This window comes from Hypanus sabinus, chromosome 4 (genome assembly GCF_030144855.1).
Source record: "Hypanus sabinus isolate sHypSab1 chromosome 4, sHypSab1.hap1, whole genome shotgun sequence".
NCBI lineage: Eukaryota > Metazoa > Chordata > Chondrichthyes > Myliobatiformes > Dasyatidae > Hypanus > Hypanus sabinus.
In genome coordinates, this window is record NC_082709.1 from 51,424,922 (window position 1) to 51,448,886 (window position 23,965).

Below are 23,965 nucleotides of genomic sequence, written 5' to 3' on the forward strand. Positions count from 1 at the left end.
TAACTGTAACAAAATCAATGAAAGACTGCCTAAGTAAGGTGTTCAACCAGAGTGCAAAATACAACAAACAGTGCAATTACAAAAAGAAGAAACAATAATAAATAAATAAGCAATAAATATCGACAAGAGATGTAGATTCCTTGAAAGTGAGTCCATTGGTTGTGGGAACATTGCACTGATAGGGAAAGTGCAGTTGAGTGAAGTTATCTCCTTTGGTTGAAGAGACTGATGGTTGAATAATTGTTCCTGAACCTCATGGTGTGAGTCCTGAGACTCTTATACCTCCTTCAGGTAGGAGTCTGATGATGGATGCTGCTTTTCTGCGACAGCATTACATGTAGATGTAGGATGTTCCTTTCAAGGGCATTGGTGTTTCCATACCAGGCTGTGCTGATGGAGATGTTGTTGCCAATTCAAACAGACTAAAGTTTGGAAGTGAGGAAATCCTGAATCCAACTGAATGAACTCTTGGAGTTTATTCATTAGTTTTCAGCGGATGATGGTACTGAACGCTGAGCTGTAGTTGATAGGGAGCTTCCTGATGTATGCTTCTTTGTTGTCCAAATTCAGGGTTCAGTGGAGAGCCAATCAGATGGCATTTGTTGTGGGCCTTTTGTTTCAGTAGGCAACTGAGAAAGAGGACCGAAGAATGGCAGATGAATTTAATTTTGACAAGTGCAAACCATTGCATTTTGATAAGCCAAGGCAGGATTTGCACAGTAAATGACAGAGATAACAGGGAGATGTAGCGCTATAGATAAATAGTTCCAGGAAAATGGCAACACAGATAGGTAGGGTTGGTATGCCTACCTGTCTTTGCAATCAAGACTTTGTGCTACAATGGTACAAAATGTTTGTACAAAATGGTACAAAACACTGTGAGACAGTGCTTGGAACACTATATGCAATTATGAACATCTAGTTACAGAAACAATGCCATTAAGCTGAAAAGGGTGCAGGAAGGATTCATGTGGATAATACCAGAAATGGATGTCTTGAAATATGAGCGAAAAGATGGGCTGAGACCCTTCTTCCTGAAGCATGGGAGTTGAGAAGATAAATAATAAATAAATCATCCTGCAAGCAGGAAGGCACCAGCTCACAAACTATCCAGCCACCTGCCCCATGTCAGGAATGTTCTCCATGTCTGTGGTTCTTCAGAATCCACAGATTAGGCGTAGTTTTTGTGGGATGTTCCTTTCAAGGACATTGGTGTTTCCATACCAGGCTGTGATCATGGAGGAGAGATGCTTTTGCAGGTTTTGCCTATTCCGTATTTCCTTACATAAATCTCTGCAGCACCTGATCCATTTGACATTTCACTGAGAAGCTAGACTGATTGCGTGAAATCCACTCAACAACATACCTGAAAGCACACCATAGACAGTAGTGCCACTTTGAGTGTTAACAGGTCCATATATAGCTCTTTTAAAAGATGTTTAAATAATTACATGGATAGGAAAGGTTTAGAAGGATATGGGCCAAATGCAGGTAAAGGAGACTAATTCAGGGAGAAAACTTTATCAGGGTGAACCAGACGGCTGAAGGGCATGTTTCCATCCTAGATCACTCTATGACACTGCAGTGCAAAATATATTAACTGCTAGCTCTTTTCTGCAGTGTTCGTACTCAATAGCCCTTCATTTGGCTAGGATTATGAGCAGCCGGATTCTCAATTTATCAGAAAAACTGAAACTTTCATACCTCTTAGTTCCTCCATTATAGGCTGGATGGTATCAGACCATTGATGTGAACTAATTACTGAGTAAATTCCTGGGAAGTCTCTTTGCCAAACACGCTGCCCCACAGACCATATTGCTCCCAGCTCAGGATTAGCCTACAATTTAGAAGAGAAGGTAACATTAAGGTAAACCATTGAAATTTCAGATATTAAAACTGATGATAAGACCACAAGATATAGGAGCAGAATTAGGCGATTTAGCCCATCAAGTGTGCTCAATCATTTCATCATGGTTAATCCTTTCACTCTCAGCCTCAATCTCCTGCCTGCTCCCTATATTATTTATGCCCTTGACTAATCAAGAACCTATCTGCTGTAAATGTAACCAATAACTTGGCTCCCACAGCATCCTGTGGCAATGAATTCCAGATTCACCACTCTTTGGCAAGAAATTCGTCCTCGTGCATATTCTAAATGAATGTCCCTCTATTCTGAGGCTGTGCCCTCTGGTCTTGGTTTCTCCACCATATGAAACATCTTCTCTACATCCACTCTGGCAAGGTTTCAACCTCTCACCCTTCTGAATTCCCGTGAATATAGGCCCAGAGCCACCAAATGCTCCTCATATGATAAGCCTTTCAATCCTAGTATCATTTTTGTGAACCTCCTTTGAACCCTCTCCCATGACAGCATATCCTTTCATAGATAAGAGGCCCAAAACTGCTCACAATATTTCAAGTGAAGCTTCACCAGTGCTTTATAAAGCCTTTACAAACTTGTTTTTATGTTCATTGTAAACCAATGCTAACATCACATTTGTCTTCCTCAGCATTGACCCAACATGCAAATTAAGTGTTAGAGAATCCTGCACATTTCCAAGTCCCAAAGCACCACAGGTTTTTGAATTTTCTCCCAAGTTAAAAAATAGTCCATGTTTGTTGTATTTCTTTTACCAAAGTGCATGACCATACATTTCCCAACACTGTGCTCCATCTGACACTTCTTTGTCCATTCTCCTAATCTGTATAAGTCCTTCTGTAGGCTTGCTGCTTCCTCAACACTACCTGCCCTGCCACCTATCTTCATATCATCCATAAACCTGGCTCTGTCGTCCAAATCATTGACATATAATTTTTTTTAAAAAGTGGTTCCGACACAGTCCTCTATGGAACACCATTAAGGCTGATTTATACTTCTGTGTCAAATAAATGCTGTAGGTACGGCTTGGCCGCATAACCAATGCTTCCCTATGCCATAGACTGACGCGCACCTCTCCAAAAATGTGAGTGTTGCGGCGACGCAGACTGCAACAATTGTGATTGGTCCGCTTGGTAGCATCGCATTTCCTCCTGTCTATAGATAGGCACACTGTGCCTACACTGATGAAAAATAAATGGTTAGAGACAATGAACCAAATCGTCAAATTTACATGCAAACATCTGAAAATATTTGAAATGCATTTCCTCATCCATGTCTTTCAGTGGCTGGACAAGCACAGAAAATTCACCCTCCTTCTGCCTCAATCTGTTCAATGGTCGTACATACCTTCTCCTTCAACGTCTTCTCTCTTTTCTGCGTTGCAGTAATTTCAATAAAAGTAACCCTTGTTCAACATCTATTAGCTCCAACTACAACATGGCTCATTAGCTCTATTAGCTCTATTAGCTCATGGCTCTATTAGCTCCAACTACAACAATGGCTCATTCGCCATTGTTTGAAGTACACGAAGAAACTCTACACAGTGGCATAGAAACCCCACCGACAACTAGCATTTTGGCAGTGAATTGCAGAGCGACGCAGACACACCAATGCACAGGTGTAAATGCTCACAATGGCGCAGGCCACTTACGAAGGCTGTGGCGTAAGCTACTACGCAGAAGTATAAATCAGCCTTTACTCACTGAAAAGGCTCCCATTATTCTAACTCTTTGTCTCCTGCCAATCACCAATGCTCTATCCATGCTAGTGGCTTTTCTGTAACATCATGGCACTTAACATAAGAAGCCTCATGTGTGGCACCTTGTCAAAGGCCTTATGAAAATCTAAGTACACAAATACCCACCGATTCTCCATTGTCTATCCTGCTTGTTATTTCTTCAAAGAATTCCAAGATTTGTCGAGCAAGATTTTTCCTTAAGGAAACCCTCCTGACTTCAGCCTATTTTATCATGTACCTCCAAGTACCCCAAAATTAATTGACTCCAACATCTTCCCAGCCATGAAGGTCAGACTACGATATTGTTGGGATAACGGAGACATGGCTGCAAGGGGATCAGGCCTGGGAATTGAGTGTACCAGGGTATACATGCTATCGTAGAGACAGAAATATGGGAAGAGGGGGTGGGGTGGCCCTGTTGGTGAGGAATGAGATTCAGTCCTTAGCAAGAGGTGACTTGGGAACAGGGGAAGTAGAGTCTGTGTGGATTGAGCTGAGGAACAGTAAGGGTAAAAAGACCCTAATGGGTGTTGTGTCCAGGCCTCCAAACAGTAGCGTGGATATTGGGTACAAGTTGATTAGGGAGTTAACATTGGCATGTGCTAAAGGTAATGCAGTCGTTATGGGAGATTTCAACATGCAGGTGGACTGGGAGAATCAGGTAGGTGCTGGACCCCAGGATAGGGAGTTTGTGGAGTGTCTAAGGGATGTATTTTTGGAACAGCTTGTGCTTGAGCCAACCAGGAACGAGGCTATTTTGGACTTGGTGATGTGTAATGAACAGGAATTGATAAGTGATCTTGAAGTAAAGGAGCCATTAGGAAGTAGTGATCATAACATGATAAGTTTTAATCTACAATTTGAGAGGGATAGGGGCAGATCAGAGGTGTCAGTGTTGCAATTAAATAAAGGAGACTACGGAGCCATGAGGGAAGAGCTGGCCAAAGTTAAATGGGCGGATGCCCTGGCAGGAAAGACAGTGGATCAGCAGTGGCAGATATTCTTGGGCATAATACAAAAGATGCAAATGCAGTTCATTCCAATGAGAAGGAAGGATTCAAAGAGGGGGAAGGGGCCACAGTGGTTGACAAAGGAAGTCAGAGATTGTATAGCATTAAAGAAAAAGAAGTATGACAGGGCTAAGATGAGTGGGAATACAGATGATTGGGAAAGTTTTAAGGAACAGCAGATCTTAACTGAAAAAGCAATATGGAGAGAAAAAATCAGGTATGAGCTCAGTCTAGCCAGGAATATAAAAGGGGATAGCAAAAGCTTTTTTAGCTATGTGAAGAGAAAGAAGATAGTTAAGAACAATGTTGGCCCCTTGAAGAATGAATTGGGAGAAATTGTTATGGGAAACAGGGAAATGGCAACAGAATTTAATGCATACTTTAGATCTGTCTTCACCAGGGAGGACACAAGCAATCTCCCAGATGTATGGATGGGCCAGGGTCATAAGATATCAGAGGAATTGAGACAGATTGACATTAGGAAAGAAACTGTGATGAGTAGACTGGTAGGACTGAAGGCTAATAAATCCCCGGGTCCAGATGGTCTGCATCCGAGGGTTCTAAAAGAGGTGGCTCAGGAAATTGCGGATGCATTGGTAATCATTTTCCAATGTTCCTTAGATTCAGGGTCAGTTCCTGAAGATTGGAGAGTGGCTAATGTTGTCCCACTTTTCAAGAAGGGAGGGAAGGAGAAAACGGAGAACTATCGCCCTGTTAGCCTAACGTCAGTCGTGGGGAAGATGCTTGAGTCCATTATTAAGGACGAAATAGTGGCACATCTCGATAGCAGAAATAGGATTAGGCCGAGCCAGCATGGATTTACCAAGGGCAAATCATGCTTGACTAATCTGTTGGAGTTTTTTTGAGGGTGTAACAAGGATGTTAGACGAGGGTAAGCCAGTGGATGTTGTGTACCTAGATTTTCGGAAGGCATTCGATAAGGTGCCACATAGGAGATTGGTGAGTAAAATCAGAGCTCATGGCATTGGGGGCAGGGTTTCAACATGGATAGAAAACTGGTTGGCAGATAGAAAGCAAAGGGTAGCAGTGAATGGGTGTTTCTCAGACTGGCTGGAGGTGACTAGTGGGGTACCACAGGGCTCTGTATTGGGACCACAGCTCTTTACGATTTATGTCAATGATTTAGATGAGGGCATTGAAAACTATATCAGCAAGTTTGCTATCGATACTAAACTGGGTGGCAGTGTGACATGCGAAGAGGACGTTAGGAGAATACAGGGAGACTTGGATAGGCTGAGTGAGTGGGCAGATACTTGGCAGATGTCATTCAATGTGAATAAATGTGAAGTTATCCACTTTGGAAGCAGGAACAAGAGGGCAGAGTATTGTCTGAACGGTGTCGAGTTAGGTAAGGGAGAAATGCAAAGAGACCTAGGAGTCCTAATTCACCAGTCAATGAAGGTGAATGAGCAAGTGCAACAGGCAGTGAAGAGGGCAAATGGAATGTTGGCCTTTGTTACAAGGGGAATTGAATACAAGAGCAAGGATGTTCTTTTGCATTTGTACAGGGCCCTGGTGAGACCACACCTGGAATATTGTGTACAGTTTTGGTCTCCAGGTTTAAGGAAGGACATTCTGGCAATTGAGGAAGTGCAGCGTAGATTCACTAGGTTGATTCCTGGGATGGCAGGGCTGTCTTACGCAGAGAGATTGGAGAGATTGGGCTTGTACACGCTGGAATTGAGGAGATTGAGAGTGGATCTGATTGAAACGTTTAAGATAATTAAAGGATTTGATAGGATTGAGGCAGGAAATATGTTCCAGATGTTGGGAGAGTCCAGTACCAGAGGGCATGGATTGAGAATAAGAGGTCAGTTATTTAAAACAGAGTTGAGGAAGAGCTTCTTCTCCCAGAGAGTTGTGGAGGTGTGGAATGCACTGCCTCGGAAGGCGGTTGAGGCCAATTCTCTGGATGCTTTCAAGAAGGAGCTGGATAGATATCTGATGGATAGGGGAATCAAGGGATATGGGGACAAGGCAGGGACTGGGTATTGATAGTGAATGATCAGCCATGATCTCAGAATGGCGGTGCAGACTCGAGGGGCCGAATGGTCTACTTCTGCACCTATTGTCTATTGTCTATTGTCAGACTAACTGGCCTATAATTTGCTTTCTTCTGCCTCTCTTCCTTCTCTAAGAGTGAAATGACATTTGCAATTTTCCAGTCCTCTGGAATCATACCAGAATCTAGAGATTCTTGAAAGATCATTACTAATGCCTCCACAATCCCTTCAGCCACCTCTTTCAGAACCCTGGAGTGTATACCATCTGGTCCAGTTGATTTATCTATCTTCAGATCTTTCAGCTTCCCAAGCACCTTCTCCCTAGTAACGGCCAAACTCACTCACCTCTCCCTCCTGACATTCTTGATCTTTCGGCATACTGCTAGTATCTTCCACAGTGAAGACTGATGCAAAATACTCATTCCGTTTGTCCATTATTTCCTTGTCTCGCACTACTACTTCTCCAGCATCATTTTCCATCAGTGCAATATCGACTCTCACCTCTTTTTTACTCTTTATAGATCTGAAGAAACTTTTGGTATCCTCTTTAATATCATTCACTAGCTTACATTCTCAGTCTATCTTTTCCTTCTTTATGATTTTTTTAAGTTGCCTTCTGTTGAATTTCAAAAGCTTCCCAATCCTCTAATTTCTGCTCTATTTTATGCCATCTTTTTGACTTCTGTGTTGGCTTTTGACCTCTCTTTTGTCAGCCACGATTGCGTCATCCTCCCTTCAAAATATGTCTTCTTTGGGGTAATCTATCCTATGCCCTCACAATCGCTCCCACAAACCAACTATTGCTGCTCTGTTATCATCTCCACTACTGTTCACTTCCAGTGTATACTTTCAGTCCTGTATTCATTAACCTTTTCGATTTTGTCCCTCTTTTACATTCCATTCACTGCAACATTGCCATATCAGCAGCCTCCCCTCGCTAGCAGTCTGACTACAGACTACCCCATCTTCAGCCCTATCACTCCAGTTCCCATCCTCCTGCCAAATTAGTTTAACCCTCCTGAACAGTTCTAGCAAACCTATCCCCAAGGACCTTGTTCCCCTTTGGGTTCAGGTGGAGCTAGTCCCTTTTGTACACGTGGTACTTTCCACAGAAGTGATCCCAATAATCCAGACATTGACCCCTGCTCACTGCACCAGTTCCTCAGGCATGCATATATCTGCCAAATGTTCCTATTCTTATCCTCAATGGCATGTAGCACAGGCAGCAAACAGAGATTACCACCATCCAGAACCTGCTTTTAAACTTTCTATCTGTTTTCTGAAAATCGCTCTTCAGATTTTACTTCCTCACCTTTAGGGAGTTAACCTCCTGACCTTTCCTAACTATGTCATTGGTGCCAAAATGTACCAAGACCTGGCTGCTCACCCTCCCTCTTTAGAATGCTGTGGACCAATCCAGCAGGTCCATGACCCTGGCACCTGGGAGGCATATCATCCAGATGACTCTATCGCTGCCACAGAATTTCATCTTTATTCGTCTTAGTAAGGGATCTCCAATCACTACTGCACTCCTCTTCTCTTGAGGTACAGTGCCAGACTCAACTCAATGTCAAAGACATGGTTGCTGCGGCTACCCTCCCCAGCAGGTCATCTCCTTCACCAGTATCCATTGCGGTATACTTATTATAGAGGCAATTGGCCACAGGTGTACTCTGCATCAGTTGCCCGTTTCCCTTTCTTCTTCTGTCTCTTGCAACCTAAGAGTGACTACCTCCCTATACCTCCTTCCTATCAGCCTTCCTCAGTCTTTTGTATGAGCCCAATGTCATCAGCAGCTCCAGTTCCCTAACGTGTTCTCTGAGGACCTGCAGCTCGTGTACCTGGTGCCAATGTGGTTATCCAGGAGGCTGGAGGTCTTCCAGAATTCCCACATCTGGCACAAAGAACACAAAACAGCCACTGGAGCCATTCTCACTGCATTAACTGTGCCTAAACAAATGAAAAATGAAGAATAAAGAAAAAGAAGAAACCTAACAGAGACTTACCTTGCCCAAACCTGATGAGCCATAGCCACTCTAACACTGGCATCATTCACACAATAGCTACTCTGCTTGCCCCTGCTTTATTTTTATTCACCTGTGTTAAGCCACCACTTCTCATGCTCCCGTTGACTTATCGACACAGTCCAAACTCCAAAAACTGCCACGAAGCATTGCTTTTTTCATCTTCAATCGTGGACCTGTGCGAAGTCACTTCTTCTTGTGCTCATGTTGACTGATTGGGTGCAGTACAAACTCCAGAATCTACCAAGAAACACCACTTTTTAAATCTTCAATTGGCGACTTGTGCTCCCATTCACTGATTAAGCACAGTCCAATCAGTGAACAGGGCAATATTGAAACAGACTGCTTTTCTACACTGAGACTTTTTGAGACTGATTAAACTAAAAGCCATGCTATGGTAAACAAGAAAAAAATTATCAAATGGAAGAGACACCATTGTAGTCCAATGTTTTATCTGGATTAAACTACAGTAGATTCCAGTTAAGTGGGACACATAGGGGCCGATATTTTTTGGCCCAATTAGCCAAGTTCATGGAAGTAGTTGAAAAGATAGAAAAAAGCCAAACTCAGTAATAAATTACGTATTTGAATGAAATACAGAATAAATAAGAACACTCCCAATAGTACTACAGTACTATAAAATTGTGTATTAGTTATAGACGGAAGAATTCATACAGTGTTGAGATGTCAAAAGGATAATTTGTCCTGTTGACTTGCAGGAAATTAGATGCTTTTAGGTGATTAAGTGGTCTTTGTCAAGTACTATTGAGATGTTAAAAATTAATTTGTCCTGATGACATGCAAGAATTTAGATCCTAATCGCACACGTTGTTCTTGGGTAGATGACCTTTGCTTCTGCTTTAGGTGTTTAAGTATTCTTTGTCTCATACTATCACTGTTGCCAGGCATGTGACTGTGAGGGTATCTAAAAATTGTATCTTGCATACGTGACTGACTGTGGTGTAAAACCCTATAAAAAGGAAGAACTGTTCCCTTGTTCGGAGAGCATCGCTTGACAGGGCTCCGCAAACTTGTTAAAGAGACTCTTTAAGAAGCTTGTACTTGCTTAAATAAAGAATCATGGCTATCCACAGAAGTTGGCGTACTGCAACTGTATCAAGTGTGTAAGAATCTCAAGAAAACGAACCGACAGTGTATGCAATGAACAAAATCAGCACTGACACCTAGTGCAAACAATAGAATGCTATAAACTGCATCTTCCAAAACTTCATTTTTATTGTAACATTAAAGATGATTGCCTATACTTTCAAATTCTTTGTAGTTCCTAACTTGTTGAAGTGATTTTCTTTTCACTTCCTGCCATTTCTGGCATCTTCAAGACTGATTGCTTGAAACTGCAGTGAGCAAAACAGTTCGGAATTGTCTTACTGTTTATTTCTCACCAACTATCAGTGACAAAAATCACTGCTTACTGAACACAAACTCATGCAACTGATGTTATTTAAAAACCATTCGATCTAAACAGTATAACGTCTGGCAGCTGTGCAAGTGTGCGTGACTAACTCTAGTTAGAACCCGTTCAGCAACAGTCTCCAGCCACAATTAAGCAACATAGCATCCCAAAATAAACAAAGGGAACCCCGGCAATTTTTTGGTTAGTTTTTGTGCTTTAAGCAGATGTCCCAACTAACTGAAGGCCCAATTAACCAGAATCCATTGTATTTCATAATCTTAGCACTCTCCTAGCATTAAAGCAAAGAACAGTAGAGTACAGGAAAAGGCCTTTCAGCATATGATGTCAGTGCTGACCACTCTGCTGTTCACGTGCCCGTCTAAGTACCACTTCAACTCCACTATCCTGTCTGCTTCCACCACTTTCTCTGGCATCTCTTTCCAGGTACCTACCACTCTCTGGCGAATAAAAGGTTTGCCTCAAATCTCCTATAGATTATCCTCCTTGCATCTTAATGTTATGCCTTCTGGTGTTTGGTATTTCAATACTAGGAAAAACTCCATTTACCCAATCAATGATTCTTATATTTTTTCAAACTTCTATAAGGTCATTATCACAAGCTCCAACATGCCAGAGAAAGCAATCCAAATATGCTCAACCTCTCCTTATAATTCATACTCCCTAATCCCGCTGACAGTCTAGTGAACCTCTTCTACATACAATACTCCAAATGCAGCTTAATCCAAGCTGCAACATGACTTGCCAACATTTAAACTCAACATCCTCAGCAATGAAAGCATGTGTTTTTTTTTTACCATCTTATCCACCTACGTTGTCACTTTCAGGGAGCAATGGACTTGCACAAAAGATCCCTCTGTAAATCCATGTTCCCAAGGGTCCAGATTAAAACTGACTTCCCACATGCACAACATATTAGACTTGTCTGGATTGAACTTCATCTTCCATTTATTTGTCACATTATTCAACAGCATTCCAAAGAAAACTTATGCATTTGAAGAGCCTCCAATTAAACTTGAGCAGGAAAATACAGCTTAATAAGGACTGTGTGCTAACATAAAATCCTCTGAATTGGTGACACTTAATCCTGCCTTGTAAAGTGACATTCTGATGAATACATCATTCTTTTAGGTATGAAACTCTGTAATTGATTGAAGTGCTCTTTGCTGTATGTCCTTTGCTTATAAATTATGAAACCTTTTTCAAAGAAAAAATACTTTAACACCAAAAAACTTTTAAAACCTTTTCTGATTCAGTGCCAAATCCTGAAGTATTTAACACAAACAAATTTATATTTACACAGCTCTCCAAAAAGTGGCTTACTAAAGTATTATCACGTTGAATTTGACAGCTGTTCCTCGTATTGGACTGGTGAACATCTTATCAAATATATCAGTGTTTTAAGAACACTATAAAGAAGGAAAAAGTGGAAGAACAGTGGTCAGGTTAAGGATGAGAATTCCAGCATTGCACAATTACACAGCTGAAGGCTAATCAACAATAAAAGGAGTAAGTCTGGGAATGATTAAGAGGCAAGAAAGGTAGGAGTACAGATATTTGTTGAAGTCTCGACTTCTGGTAGAGCTCAAAATTAGACAGGGATAAAACTAGACAGCAACAGATAGAATCTTTCAAAACAAAAATTCCATCTTTTCTGGAGAAGTGTGAGGGGATTGGAAAAATGTTAAGTCAATTACTGGAGATACAGTACATTTGGAAAAATCAATCTAATTAGCCAGAGTAAGTATAGCTTCATGAAGGAGAAAATTACCTTAAATAAATCTTTACTTATTTTTATGATTGTGTAATATTACAATGGGATCTTGATCAACTGAGCCATTGGCTGAAGAATGGTAAAGAGTTTAATTCAGATAGACACAAGGCTGTTTAGCAAGGTAAATTAGGGTAGAACTTGCAAAACAAATACCCTAGTGACTACTGCACCTCAGGTTGCAGATACATAGTTCCTTTAAATGGTGACACAAGCAGTGAAGATGGCACTTGGCACACTTGCTTTCGTCGAACAGGATACCGAGTTCAGGAATTGGAACATCATGTTATAGCTGTGCAAAATGTTGGTAATGTCACATTTGGACTGCTGTGCACAGTACTGATCACTCCGCTACTGAAAGGGTCTCATTAAACTGGAAATGATGTAAAAAAGAGTTATAAGGAAACTACTGGGTCTGGATGGTTTGAGTAATAAAGAGATTAGGCCCTGGAACAGAGATGGCTGAGGGATAACCTTAGAGGTTTAGAAAAGAAATAAGATAAACAGCCAGTCTCTTATCCAGAGCGATGGAGCCCAAAAGGAGACCACAATGGTTTATAGTGAGAAGACTTAAAAGGTACTTAGGAGCAACATCTTCCACACAGATGGTGGTGTGTATATGAAAGGAAGTTGTCAATGGAAGTTGAAGAAGCAGTTACAATTATGATTTTTTAAAACACATTTGGAGAGGTACGTGGAAAGGAATGGCTAAGGTCAAACACAGGCAAATCAGACTAGCTCAGTTTGGAAACTTAGTCTGCACTGACATTGGACGAAGGGCCTGGTTTCTGTGCTGTATAGCTCCAAGATTTTATGACTAAGTCTTGACGAGTGGTTAGAGGAGAACTGGCAGATGCATTATTAATTCCAGCCTCTCAACTCAAAATAACCTTTGACACCTACTTTATTTTCTGTTTTAACCAATCCTCAATTCCTGACAATATTTTAGCCTCAATCTCAAGTGTTCTTATTTTATTTGATAAATTCTTATGGCACCTAATCATAGATATTTTTGAAATTTCAAAGTTGCAGAAAATTGTAAAATTAGTCAGTTTCATCATGGGTAGTAGCCTCCATAGTATTCAAGAGGTCTTCAAGGAGTGATGCCTCAAAAAGGCAGCATGCATCATCAAGGACCCTCACCACCCAGGACATGCCCTCTTCTTATCGTTACTGTCAGGAAGAAGGTATAAAAGCCTGAAAGTACACACTCAGCAATTCAGGAACAGCTTCTTGCCCCCTCAGCCATGCAATTTTTAAATGGGCCCTGAACCCATGAACACTAACTCACTACTTTTTTTTAATTTGTTTTTGCTACTTATTTTATACAAACACATACATACATATACGTATAGATGCACTGTAATTCAGGTTTTTTCTTGTATTTATCATTGTATTGCATTGTACTGCTGCCATGAAGTTAATAAATTTCACGACATAGCCGGTGATATTAAACCTAATTCTGATTTTGAATTTAAAATCAGATATCCCTCAAGAATTCAATTAGTCTCTGATCTCAACACTACTTTCCTGGGCTCTTCCTAAACCTTTGTCCAAATGCCTGTGAATTTCTCCTTCTACAGTTCTCTGGAGTACAAAATTCCAACAAAATTCTAGAGAAGCAGAGCCTCATTCAAATCTTAAATGGAAAATATCTTATTGTAAATACTACTGGAAGAAATATCCTTCTGACGTTTCTCTCATCAATCCCTTTCAAAATCCTTTTCATGCATTGCAGGAATTACCTGGTCTGCATTGCACTACTCCAATGCAAGCATATTCTGTCTTGAATAATGGAGACAAAATTAGAATGCAGTACTCCATTTCTACTTGCAATAGTGGTCTGAATAGTAACATTGAAACTTTCCTATTTTTATATCACATACCACCTGCCGTAAAGGTCAACTAGTCTACAATAAAAACATCACTTTTTCCCTCTTCATTAATTGCTCTACTTTTAGGTACTAGGACCCATCGATATAATTTTGTACCACAAGATTTGGTAGTCTCACTATGTTCAAATATTAATTTGCTTTTCCATCATGGTTAACCTCCCATTTTCTTAAGATTTGGGAAACCTGATTTAATGATTTAAAATAAAAATGCATAGTTATTCTGTTCAACCCTATTATTTTTTAGGTACTCAGTTACCACTATCTTAGTAACAGATTCTAAGATCTGTTTTATTAATGGCGCAAGGCACTGGATCGAACTCGGGAACCTCCGTCAGCGAGCCCGGGGCTGATCTCACTGCGCCACCAGCCGATCGGAACGGGGTGGGGGGAGGGGGTCAGGGTGAATCTTACTAAGAAAAATTTAAGCTAAATACAAAGTTAAATATTCAACAGAGTGTCAATTGCAATGACTTAAAATGGCGGATGGCACCACGATCCGACTTAAAATGACGGACAGCATCGCGATCTGTCTTAAAATGGTGGACGGCGTTTTCCTTCCTTGGCTCGTAAGTACGAGTTGTCCATAAGTCAGATGTTCGTAACTCGGGGACTACCTGTACACAGGAATCCTTCTAGAATCTCAGCGTTGGAAGGTGGAAAAACAGTGCACTAGCTACCTCTGTGGCCACTTCTTTCAAGACATTGAGGTAATCAACTTGACGATGTATTAGCTTTCTGTCCTGTCGATTAATTCCCCAGCTATCCATTCACACTCAAACTTGGTGTTCTCTGCTACATTACAGGAGAAAACAAACCTTTTCTTTTATGGAACAATATATTTTGTTTAATTTCTCGTTAATTCCTTTTTCCCTTATATAATTTCTCTTATCTCAGTACTCTGGGGACCTGCATTACTTTTGCTAACCATTTCCTTCTTACAAATCTAAAACCTTTATGGTCTTTTATATTTCTTCACAGATTACTCTTTTAATCTAATTTTCCTTCCTTAGTAAATTCCTTGATTTTCCTTTGCTGAAATCTGAGATTGTTGTGATCTTTAGTGTTGTGTAATTAACATTTCAGTAATATTCAAGTAATATTGTGAACATGTTTGATTTAACTTTCTTTGTTGTTTACATAATTCATTGCGGGTTATATGCACGTGAATGGCATATGCCATTACACCACTACATCATATGTGCACACCACACTAAAGTAAAACTAAGAACATACACAAGTTATCCCTGGGTCCGTGTTTTTCTTTCAATTAAATTTATGTTTTGGAGTTACAAAACATAACATTTAGATGTACCGCTCTTTTATAAGTCTTTTCCTTTGTTCTAATGTTATCTTTAACTTCTCTTGTTGGCCTTGGGTGGACCATTTTTACTGCTGAGTTTCTGGACATTTAACGGGTATTTATTGTAAACTAATAATTCTTTAAATGTCGGCCTTTGCACGCTTATGGTTATAGCTTTTAACATTGTTTCCCAAATTCATCACAGCAAACGCATCACATAAACCTTTCTAGCAAACCATGTAATTCCAAAGGTGAGGCACCTTCATTTATAGAGATGCAATGGAAAATAGATAAAATAATCAACTTCTTTAGTTTAGACTATACCATCATTTTCTTCGGCTTTTAAGATGCTCAGATATCACAATGTTTTCCAGTCTGGAAGCTTAATAAATTGAATATTAACTGTTTCATTGTACATTAAGTATAATAGAAATACAATTTTTTTTAGACAAACAACAGTTCAGGAAAAAAAAATGCTTGTAAACTATATGCTCACTGTTTTGATGGCTTGGGGTATTCTCTTCCAGAGATATCTTGCTGTATTCCTGCAATAATGAACAGAAACAGCATGATTTTCAATGCAGCAATCATTATATTTAAAGATCATTAAAGCACCAAATACATCAGTACAGTTATTTCCACCAGTGCTTTGATTGAAACATATACGATTAAGGGATTGGACATGCTAGAAGCAAGAAACATGTTCCCAATGTTGGGGGAGTCTAGACCCAGATGCCACAGTTTAAGAATAAGGGGTAGGCCATTTAGAATGGAGCTGAGGAAAAACTTTTTCACCCAGAGAGTTGTGGATCTATGGAATGCTCTGCCTCAGAAGGCAGTGGAGGCCAATTCTCTGGATGCTTTCAAGAAAGAGTTAGACAGAGCTCTTAAAGATAGCAGTGTCAAGGGATATGGGGAGATGGCAGGAACGGGGTACTGACTGTGGATGATCAGCCATGATCACAGTGAATATCGGTGCTGGCTTGAAGGGCTGAATGGCCTACTCCTGCACCTATTGTCTATTGCTTACTGTATGTGGAATGAGATTGTAAGTTTTGAGTTGATGCAGGTACCTTCAACCTTCACTTTAGTTTGAAAATTATTAAGACCTTCAAAACCATACATCTCCCTTAGGTTGTGAGCAGTTTGAGAAGAGGAGACAATGGCCATAAAAATATGAGGTAAGCCACATCATTTTTGGTTGCAACATTACATCAACAAGAGTAAAATTTCACTTAGACAGAAGTTGAATTGTCATCTAAATTCCAAAGGTCACAGAACCAAATAGCATGAAAACATCCCTTTTGACAGCGATCCCTGCAGCACACAGCTGGTCACAGGCCTCCAATCTGAAAAACCCTCCTATTCCTATTACCAAGCCAATTTTGTATCCAATTGGCTGTATCACCATGGACCTCATGTAATCTAAAGCTGTGGATCAGACGACCATGTGGAACCTAGTCAAATATTATTTTAAGGTCCTTGCAGATGTCTAATGCCCTGCCCTCATCAATCCTCTTGATTATAAACTTAAACAAGATGGTGAATTTGACTCAATCATTTGCTCAGAGAAATTATACAATTTTGTGCAATATTGCTCCATCTCTTAGTACTCACATGTCATTGTGCAGAAGATACAAAGCAAGCAATTGGCCATAAACCTGAGGTGTTGCTATCCCACCAGGAGCCTGTAAATCAAGATAAAGTTGTAAGTTTCACTAAAAAATGAAATAACCTTTCAGTTTTAATAAGTTGCTGTTAAGAAGTCCAAGATCCAGTTATAGGGAGGGATGCTGAGTCTCAAAGAGGACAGTTTACCCACCAGCCTCTGAGGGATGGTCATGTTAAAAACCGAGCTGAAGTCAATGAACAACATCCTGGCATATAACCAGATAACAATTACAACATGGAGACAGGCCATCTCAGCCCTTCTAGTCCGTGCCGAATTCTTACTCTCACGAGACATCATTTTCTAGATGGGACAGGACAGAGGAGGGAGCCAAAGTTATAGCAACATCAGTGGTAGGCAAACCAGAAAGGGTTCAATGTAACTAGAAGGTGGGATTTTGTACGATCCATTTTCAGTCACTCAAAGCACTTCATGATTGTTGGACTCAGTGCCAATGGGTGGTAATCATTTAGGGCAATTACCTTTGCTCTCTTGGGCACTGGTATGATGATGGCTGCCTTGAAGCCTGCAGGGGCAATGGATTGTTCCACAGATATTAAAGATGTCCATTAAAACCTCTGTTAGCAGGGCCACATAGCCCCTCAGCACTGAGGATGAGGGCTTCAAGTTCCTGGGAGTAAACACTAATAGCTTGTCCTGGTCCAACCATGTAGATGTCATGGCCAAGAAAGCACACCATATCCTCTGTTTCTTCAATAGGCTAAAGAAATTTGGCATGTCCCTGTTGACCCTTACCAATTTTTATCAATGCAGCAGGACACATAACAGCTTGGTACAGCAACTGCTTTGTCCATGGCTGTAAGAAACTGCAGAGAGTTGTGGACACCGCTCAGCACATCACAAGAATTAGCCTCCACTCTATGGACTCTGTCTATACTTACCTCTGCTTCAGTAAGGCAGCCAACATAATCAAAGACATCTTTCAGCCCAGACATTCTCTCTCCTTCCCTCTTTCTTTGGGGAGCCAATACAAAAACATGAAAGTGTGTACAACCAGGCTAAAGGACAGCTTTCACCCAGCTGTTTTAAGACTAGTAAATGGTTCCCTAGTCCAATAAGGTGGACTCTTAGCCTCACAATCTTGATCTTGAACTTTATTGTTTACTTGCACTGCACTTTCTCTGTAGCTGTTACACTTTATTACTGTTTGACCTTTTTCTACCTCAGTGGAGTCTGTAATGATTTGATCTGGATGAAGTGTATGCAAGACAAGCATTTCACTGATCTCAGAACATATGACAATAATAAACCAATTCTAATCTTTTACCAGCTAAAAAATTGCACACTGGGCCATACACACCCAGGGTATAAATGACATTTAAATTAGACGCTTTGCAGCAATTTGTCAAGTTCCCGTCACCTGCCATGGCTATAAAAATCATTTTGTTCTGTATTATGTACTCTCTTACTCTAACATTGCTGCAATTAGATAATGTCACTAATCATCTTTCTGTCAATGAGATCTGTATTTAAACCTTTCAATTAGGGAATTAAAAACTTTACTACTTGGGGATTTCATGAATTTGCATAGCCATCTTCACTCTGCCTTTTTCAGCTTTTCTGTTTATCCAGTTTGCCTTCACAATCACTTTCTCAATTAGAGTCTGTGTATCAATTAGCACAGATACAGTACCAGATTCCTCCGTTCCTACAATGGCTTTGCATTGATCCTGTACTTTTGAGGACATCCAAATGCTTGCTGTAATGTAGGAAATGTGGAGTCAACATGCATACAACAAGTTGCCACAAATAATGTAACAGTAACACAACAATCCATTGCAAAAATGTTGAGGGGCACAAACGGTGGTCAGGACCACAGCAAGGCCTCTCCTGATCTTCTACAAAATAGATCATTGAGATTCATATTAAAGGGCATGTAGGGCTTCTGTAAAATACTTCACAAAAACGACAGCATCCATCTCTGAATATAACTGCATCAATAATACCCAGAAGTGTCAGCCTAGCTTCTTATGAAGTCGTTACTGGCGTTCAGTTTGAACCTTAGGAATCAAAGCCAGAGGGAGGGGAAACGGTGAAGACATTGCGAACAAGCGAGGGAAGTGTGGGGTGGGGAGATCTGGAGGTATGAGATCTGGATTGAGAGTCAAGAGTTAGATACGGATAAGGCATAAGTGAGGGGGTAACGTGGAAGATAAATAAAAGAGCGTGGGGAGTGATGGGTAGGAGGCTAGAAAATGGGCGAGAATGGAGGGTGATGGTGAGAATGGAGGAGACCTGACAGGAGAAGGTGCGGAGATGAGAAAATTAGGGGAGATGATGATGATAGGTGGGGAGTGGGCGACGGTCGGGGGGAAATTAAAGACGCGTGGGAGTTTGTTGACAGCTGGGTGGGATGACGACAGGTGGGGGTGGGTTAATGATGGATGAAGGGGGCTGATGGGGTAGATGACGGTCGAGGGAGTACGTGATGAAAGTGAGGGAGCCAATGAAGGTTTGTGGGGGGATGATGGTTGTTTGGGGGGGGGTGTTGCCTCTTCTCACGCTGCGCCCACCCACACTCGCCACCGCTCCGCCGAATTCGAGCCGCAGTCGTGGGGACCACCCCGCTCGCTTTTGCGCTACCTCCAGCTCCTGCGTCTCGCACTGCTCCAGAAGCTTGCTGAACGCAACAGACTTGCCCGCCATCACCGCAGCGGGCATCTTCGCTGACCCCTCCCCGCCGTCCTCACCCTCCCACGTTTCCTCTTCCGGGTCGCGTGCCGGCGACAGCGACCGCGACTCTGTAGCGCCGCCCTGGTGCCCAGGAGGAGGTGAGGCAGCCCATCTGTGGAAAAGGCGAAGTGTCCTGGATGACCAAGCTGATCTGCCTCAGCCCCGAATAACAATTACTGAGGAAATGCTAGGAATTCCATATAACATCGTTATATATCGATTTAAATACAAGGAAAAGATTATTTTTGCTTTCTGAGTGACATAATGATAGGCATTCAAACAAGTCCCTTTGAGCACTGGTTCCATAGTGGCTGTGTGGTCCAATTCTGCTAATCTTTACTCTGGGATCATGACAATAGTCCTGTTGCCGGTCAGCTATACGTCCCTGTGCGGGAGCGTGAAGGCCAAAGAAGTCAGCTACAGTAGGAGCCTGTTTTGTGGCACCACCGCTGGCTGCGTTTCACAGCAGGATAGGTCATGTTCCAGGTATAGTGATGGGGGACTCCAGGACTGATGTATTGTTCACCTTATACTAGGGTTAAAGATGGCTCTAACCGGGCACAGGACATTCTGAAAGGGGAGCAGGATCAACCAGAGGTCATGGCCCATATTGATACCAGGAAGAGAGATGAGATTCTGCAGAAACACACACAAAATGCTGGAGGAACACAGCAGGCCAGGCAGCATCCAGGAAAAGAATACAGTCAACATTTCGAGACAAAACCCCTTGGCAGGACTGTTCTAGATACTCTTTTCCTAGATGCTGCCGGGCCTGCTGAGTTCCTCCAGCATTTTGTGTGTGTTGCTCGGATTTCTAGCATCTGCAGATATTCTCTTGTTTGAGATTCTGCAAAGAGAATTTAGTGAGTTAGGCAGAAAGTTAAAGAGCAGGACCTCCAGGGTGGGAAGCCAAGGAGAGAAGGCAGCTTTACCAGATTCTCATATTCTCAATGATAATCTACTTGAGCATTTTTCTATCACTGGATAATTTCACATTTCCCACAGTATTAATTTCTTCCCCTCTTTGTTAACTACCCACTTGCAGGTTATTTAAATTCTTCTTCCTTATTATTTTCTGACTTTTCTGAGTAAAGTGTAGGCAAATTTGGATAGAGCTGCTGGCTCACATGCCAAAGACTAGGATTCATTCCTCACCCCAAGTTCTGTCAATGTGGAGTTTGCATGTGTCCCCTGTGACTGCGTAGGTTTACTCTGGGTGCCCTGGATTCACAACCCAAAAGCACGCAGGCTGGTGGGTTAATTACACTCTGTAGCTAGTGTGTCAGTCAGCAGTAGCATTTGGGAGGAGTTGGTGAGAAAGTGAGGAGAATAAAAAAACAGGATTAGCACAGTGTTAGTGTAAGTGAGTGGATGGTGGTTGACATGGACTTGGTGGGACAAAGGGCCTGGTTCCATGCTATTTGCCTTTATATCACCATGCTTTTATCTTGCTTGGTTTATTTGCTCTCTACATTAAGGGAAGAGCAAGAAGAGAAAGGAAAGTTAAACTGTCTTTAAGGAAGCAGACAACAGATTCATCGAGTGGACAGTGATCTGGAAAATATAGTGTGGATGCCAGAGGTGATTTCTTTACACAGAGTGGTGAGTACGTGGAACACTCTATCAGGAGTAGTGGTAGAAGAAGATGCATTAGGAAAATTTAAGGAATTCTTAGACAGGCAAATGGATGATAGAAAAATGGAGGACTATATAGGAGGGAAGGGTTAGGTTGATCTTAGAGTAGGATAAAATGTTGGCACAACATTGTGGGCCGAAAGGGCTGTATGTGATGTAATGTTCTATATTCACTCTCTCAGACAATACATTCCTGGTGAGTACTGCTCTCAGATAAAGGAATTCTTCAGTTTGATTTACAGCCACCGTGTTCTTTTATGTATTATATGTGGCCTGTTGTTTGCCAGTGTGAGTTAGAACACTGATGATCCTCTACAACCAATACGTGTGCCAGTCTTCTCATTCTCGTTTTTGCATTGGCATCTCCCTACCTGTACACTTGCCTCTCCCTACCTGTACACTTGCCTCTCCCTACCTGTACACTTGCCTCTCCCTACCTGTACACTTGAACTCTTGTTCTGTAGAGCAAAGGGGAGAGGTTCTGTTGGTGTCTACAGATTGAGTTATAGCCAACGTTTCAAGAAAGACACCCATCACTATAATACACACTGCCACGCTAGCACTACCTGCAATATCTATGCTGATATCTTCTGTGTAAATTATAGCAATGGCTTCCTTTACTTTCTGTATAAAGCCAGTATCAGGAGAGTGGATAATAGCAATGGAGAGTAGTACCTTCAATTGCTGTGCTGGAATCTGCTGTCAGAATTTGTTAGGAAATGTAGAGGAGTCTTGACCCAAAAGCAGTGCAGCGGAGCCGATTTAGCAGTGACCGATAACTTTAATAATAAACTGCAAAATAATTACGTGTAAGGGGCCATGAAACAAAAAAGAACAGATGCCATCGAGGTAACCGAAGGCTAGAGGCAACTGGTTGAGCCTGACTGGTTCAGTGAGTGAATAAAGGTGTGGATGAGAGCTGGGTTTAAGTAGGCTGCAGAAGATGAGTGGCAGGTGATTGGCATAAGCTGGGTGGGGACTGTAAGGTGCAGGCCTGACAGGAACACCACCCCACTCCACTCCATCCACCTCCTATAGCTAGCACCTGACAGCCCAGGGCAATCTATATCGGTCTGGAGGAACCAGGATGAAACTGTACTGCATCCAAGGCCAGATACTGCTCACCCTGTTGACAATGACATGAATCCATCAACTATCGAATTGTGTACACTGGATCAACTTCCACCATCCCAGGTTCCAGATGTGCAGGCTCATGTGGGTTTAGTGATCCATGGACAATGGGCTTGAGGCAGGACATGTGGAAGATAGGTGTGATCCTGAGGGATGGTGGCAGTTGGAGATGCTAAGTGTGGTGTAGTTAATATTTAAATAATCTTGTTAATAATTTGTTGATCAAGCATTCTTTGTTTCTTTAAAGAATTCATTACAAGCTATATGTAAAAAATAAGTGAATTTTATACATCATGACGCTACCACATAGTACGCGCACACCTCACTTAAAGAGCAAACTAAGACTCTCATCTCTCAGCTCCTTGTTTTTCTTCCAATTAGTTCAATTCTTTGGAGTTACAAAACATAAAAGTGATGATGAAGTATTTTTAAAATTAACCCCAGATGGTCAGTAAACTATTGAAGTGCGAGGAGAAGTTCGAGTTAAAAAAAACTGCAGAGACAGTCGAGTTTAAAAATGGCAGAAAATAGAAGAATTCATTGGTTCATAAATAATGAGTACAGGGTGATAATAATCTTTTCAGATCTTATTATTATTATTTAAAAATAACACAAGTATATTGCAGTAACAACACTTACATTGCCTCGAAAAAAAATAAATTATCTTAAAGATTGAAAATTTTTGTGAATGAAAAAAACCCTACTAAGCAAGAAAAGAGAGAGAAAAAAGGAAACCCATTGGGGGTACAACCCTGGAGCCATGCATCATACAAAAAGCTTCTAAAAATAAACATCAAACCGCCAACAAGAAAAAAAGATATATCAAAAAAAAATTACATTTAGATCATGGAGGAAATCTATCAGTTAACTGAAATGATAATAATGAGCAAATGTGCCCCATCTCTTCTCAAAATCAAATGAAGTTCAAAGATTCAACTTCTAATTTTCTCCAAGCTAAGACACAGCATCACTAGAGAAAACCGTTGTAACAAAGTAGGAACTGATATATCCTTCCATTTCAACAAGATGGCCCTCCTAGCTATCAATATAACAAACGCGATAACATGCTGGTCAGACACAGAAATACCATAGATATTTTGAGGAATTATTCAAAAAGCACAGTCAATTTATTAGGTTGTAAGTTGATTCTGAGTGCTTTAGGAATTGTCGAAAAGACCGACTTCCAAAACTGTTTTAATATAGAACATGACCAGAACATATGTGTCAGTGTAGCTATCTCAGTTTTACATCTATCACAATACTTGTCAACATTGGGAAATATTTTAGAAAGTCTCTCCTTCGTCAAATGGTAACGATGTACAATTTTAAATTGTATCAGTGAATGACTAGCACAGATCGAAGAGTTAACCAGCTTCAGAATCCGCGTCCAATCCTCCCGTATAAAAGTCAAATTGAGTTCCTTCCTCCAGTCCTGTTTAATCTTAAGTAAAGGACACTTATCCCATTGTAATAATAAATTATAAATTCTTCCAATAGAATCTTTCATTGAAGGGTTCATATTCATAATAGTATCTAACAAGTCAGCCTCCAATATGTAAGGAAAATTGCTTAAATATTTTTGTAAAAAATGTCTAACTTGAAGGTATTGTAAAAAGTGTGAATATGAGAGAGAATATTTATTGACTAATTGCTCAAAATACATCAATCTGTCTTCTTTAAAAAAGTCCGAAAAAGAATTAATACCTTTATTTTTCCAAAGTAAAAAAAAATGGATCACTCCAGGAAGGTTTAAAAAAGTAATT

General features: G+C 41.0%; 1 protein-coding gene across 1 annotated transcript in view; it reads right to left on the reverse strand.

Moving 5' to 3' along the window:
* Window positions 1–19,475, reverse strand: part of cops8 (COP9 signalosome subunit 8) — a 32,076-nt gene extending 12,601 nt beyond the window's left edge. The window contains exons 1-4 of the mRNA XM_059967067.1: window positions 19,347–19,475; window positions 16,691–16,761; window positions 15,570–15,618; window positions 1,705–1,837 (exon numbers count right to left, since the gene is read on the reverse strand). Of these exons, the coding sequence (XP_059823050.1) occupies window positions 1,705–1,837; window positions 15,570–15,618; window positions 16,691–16,761; window positions 19,347–19,424 (331 nt within the window). The 5' untranslated portion in view covers window positions 19,425–19,475. The remainder of the gene's footprint in view (window positions 1–1,704; window positions 1,838–15,569; window positions 15,619–16,690; window positions 16,762–19,346) is intronic.
* Between the last annotated feature and the right edge of the window lie 4,490 nt (window positions 19,476–23,965).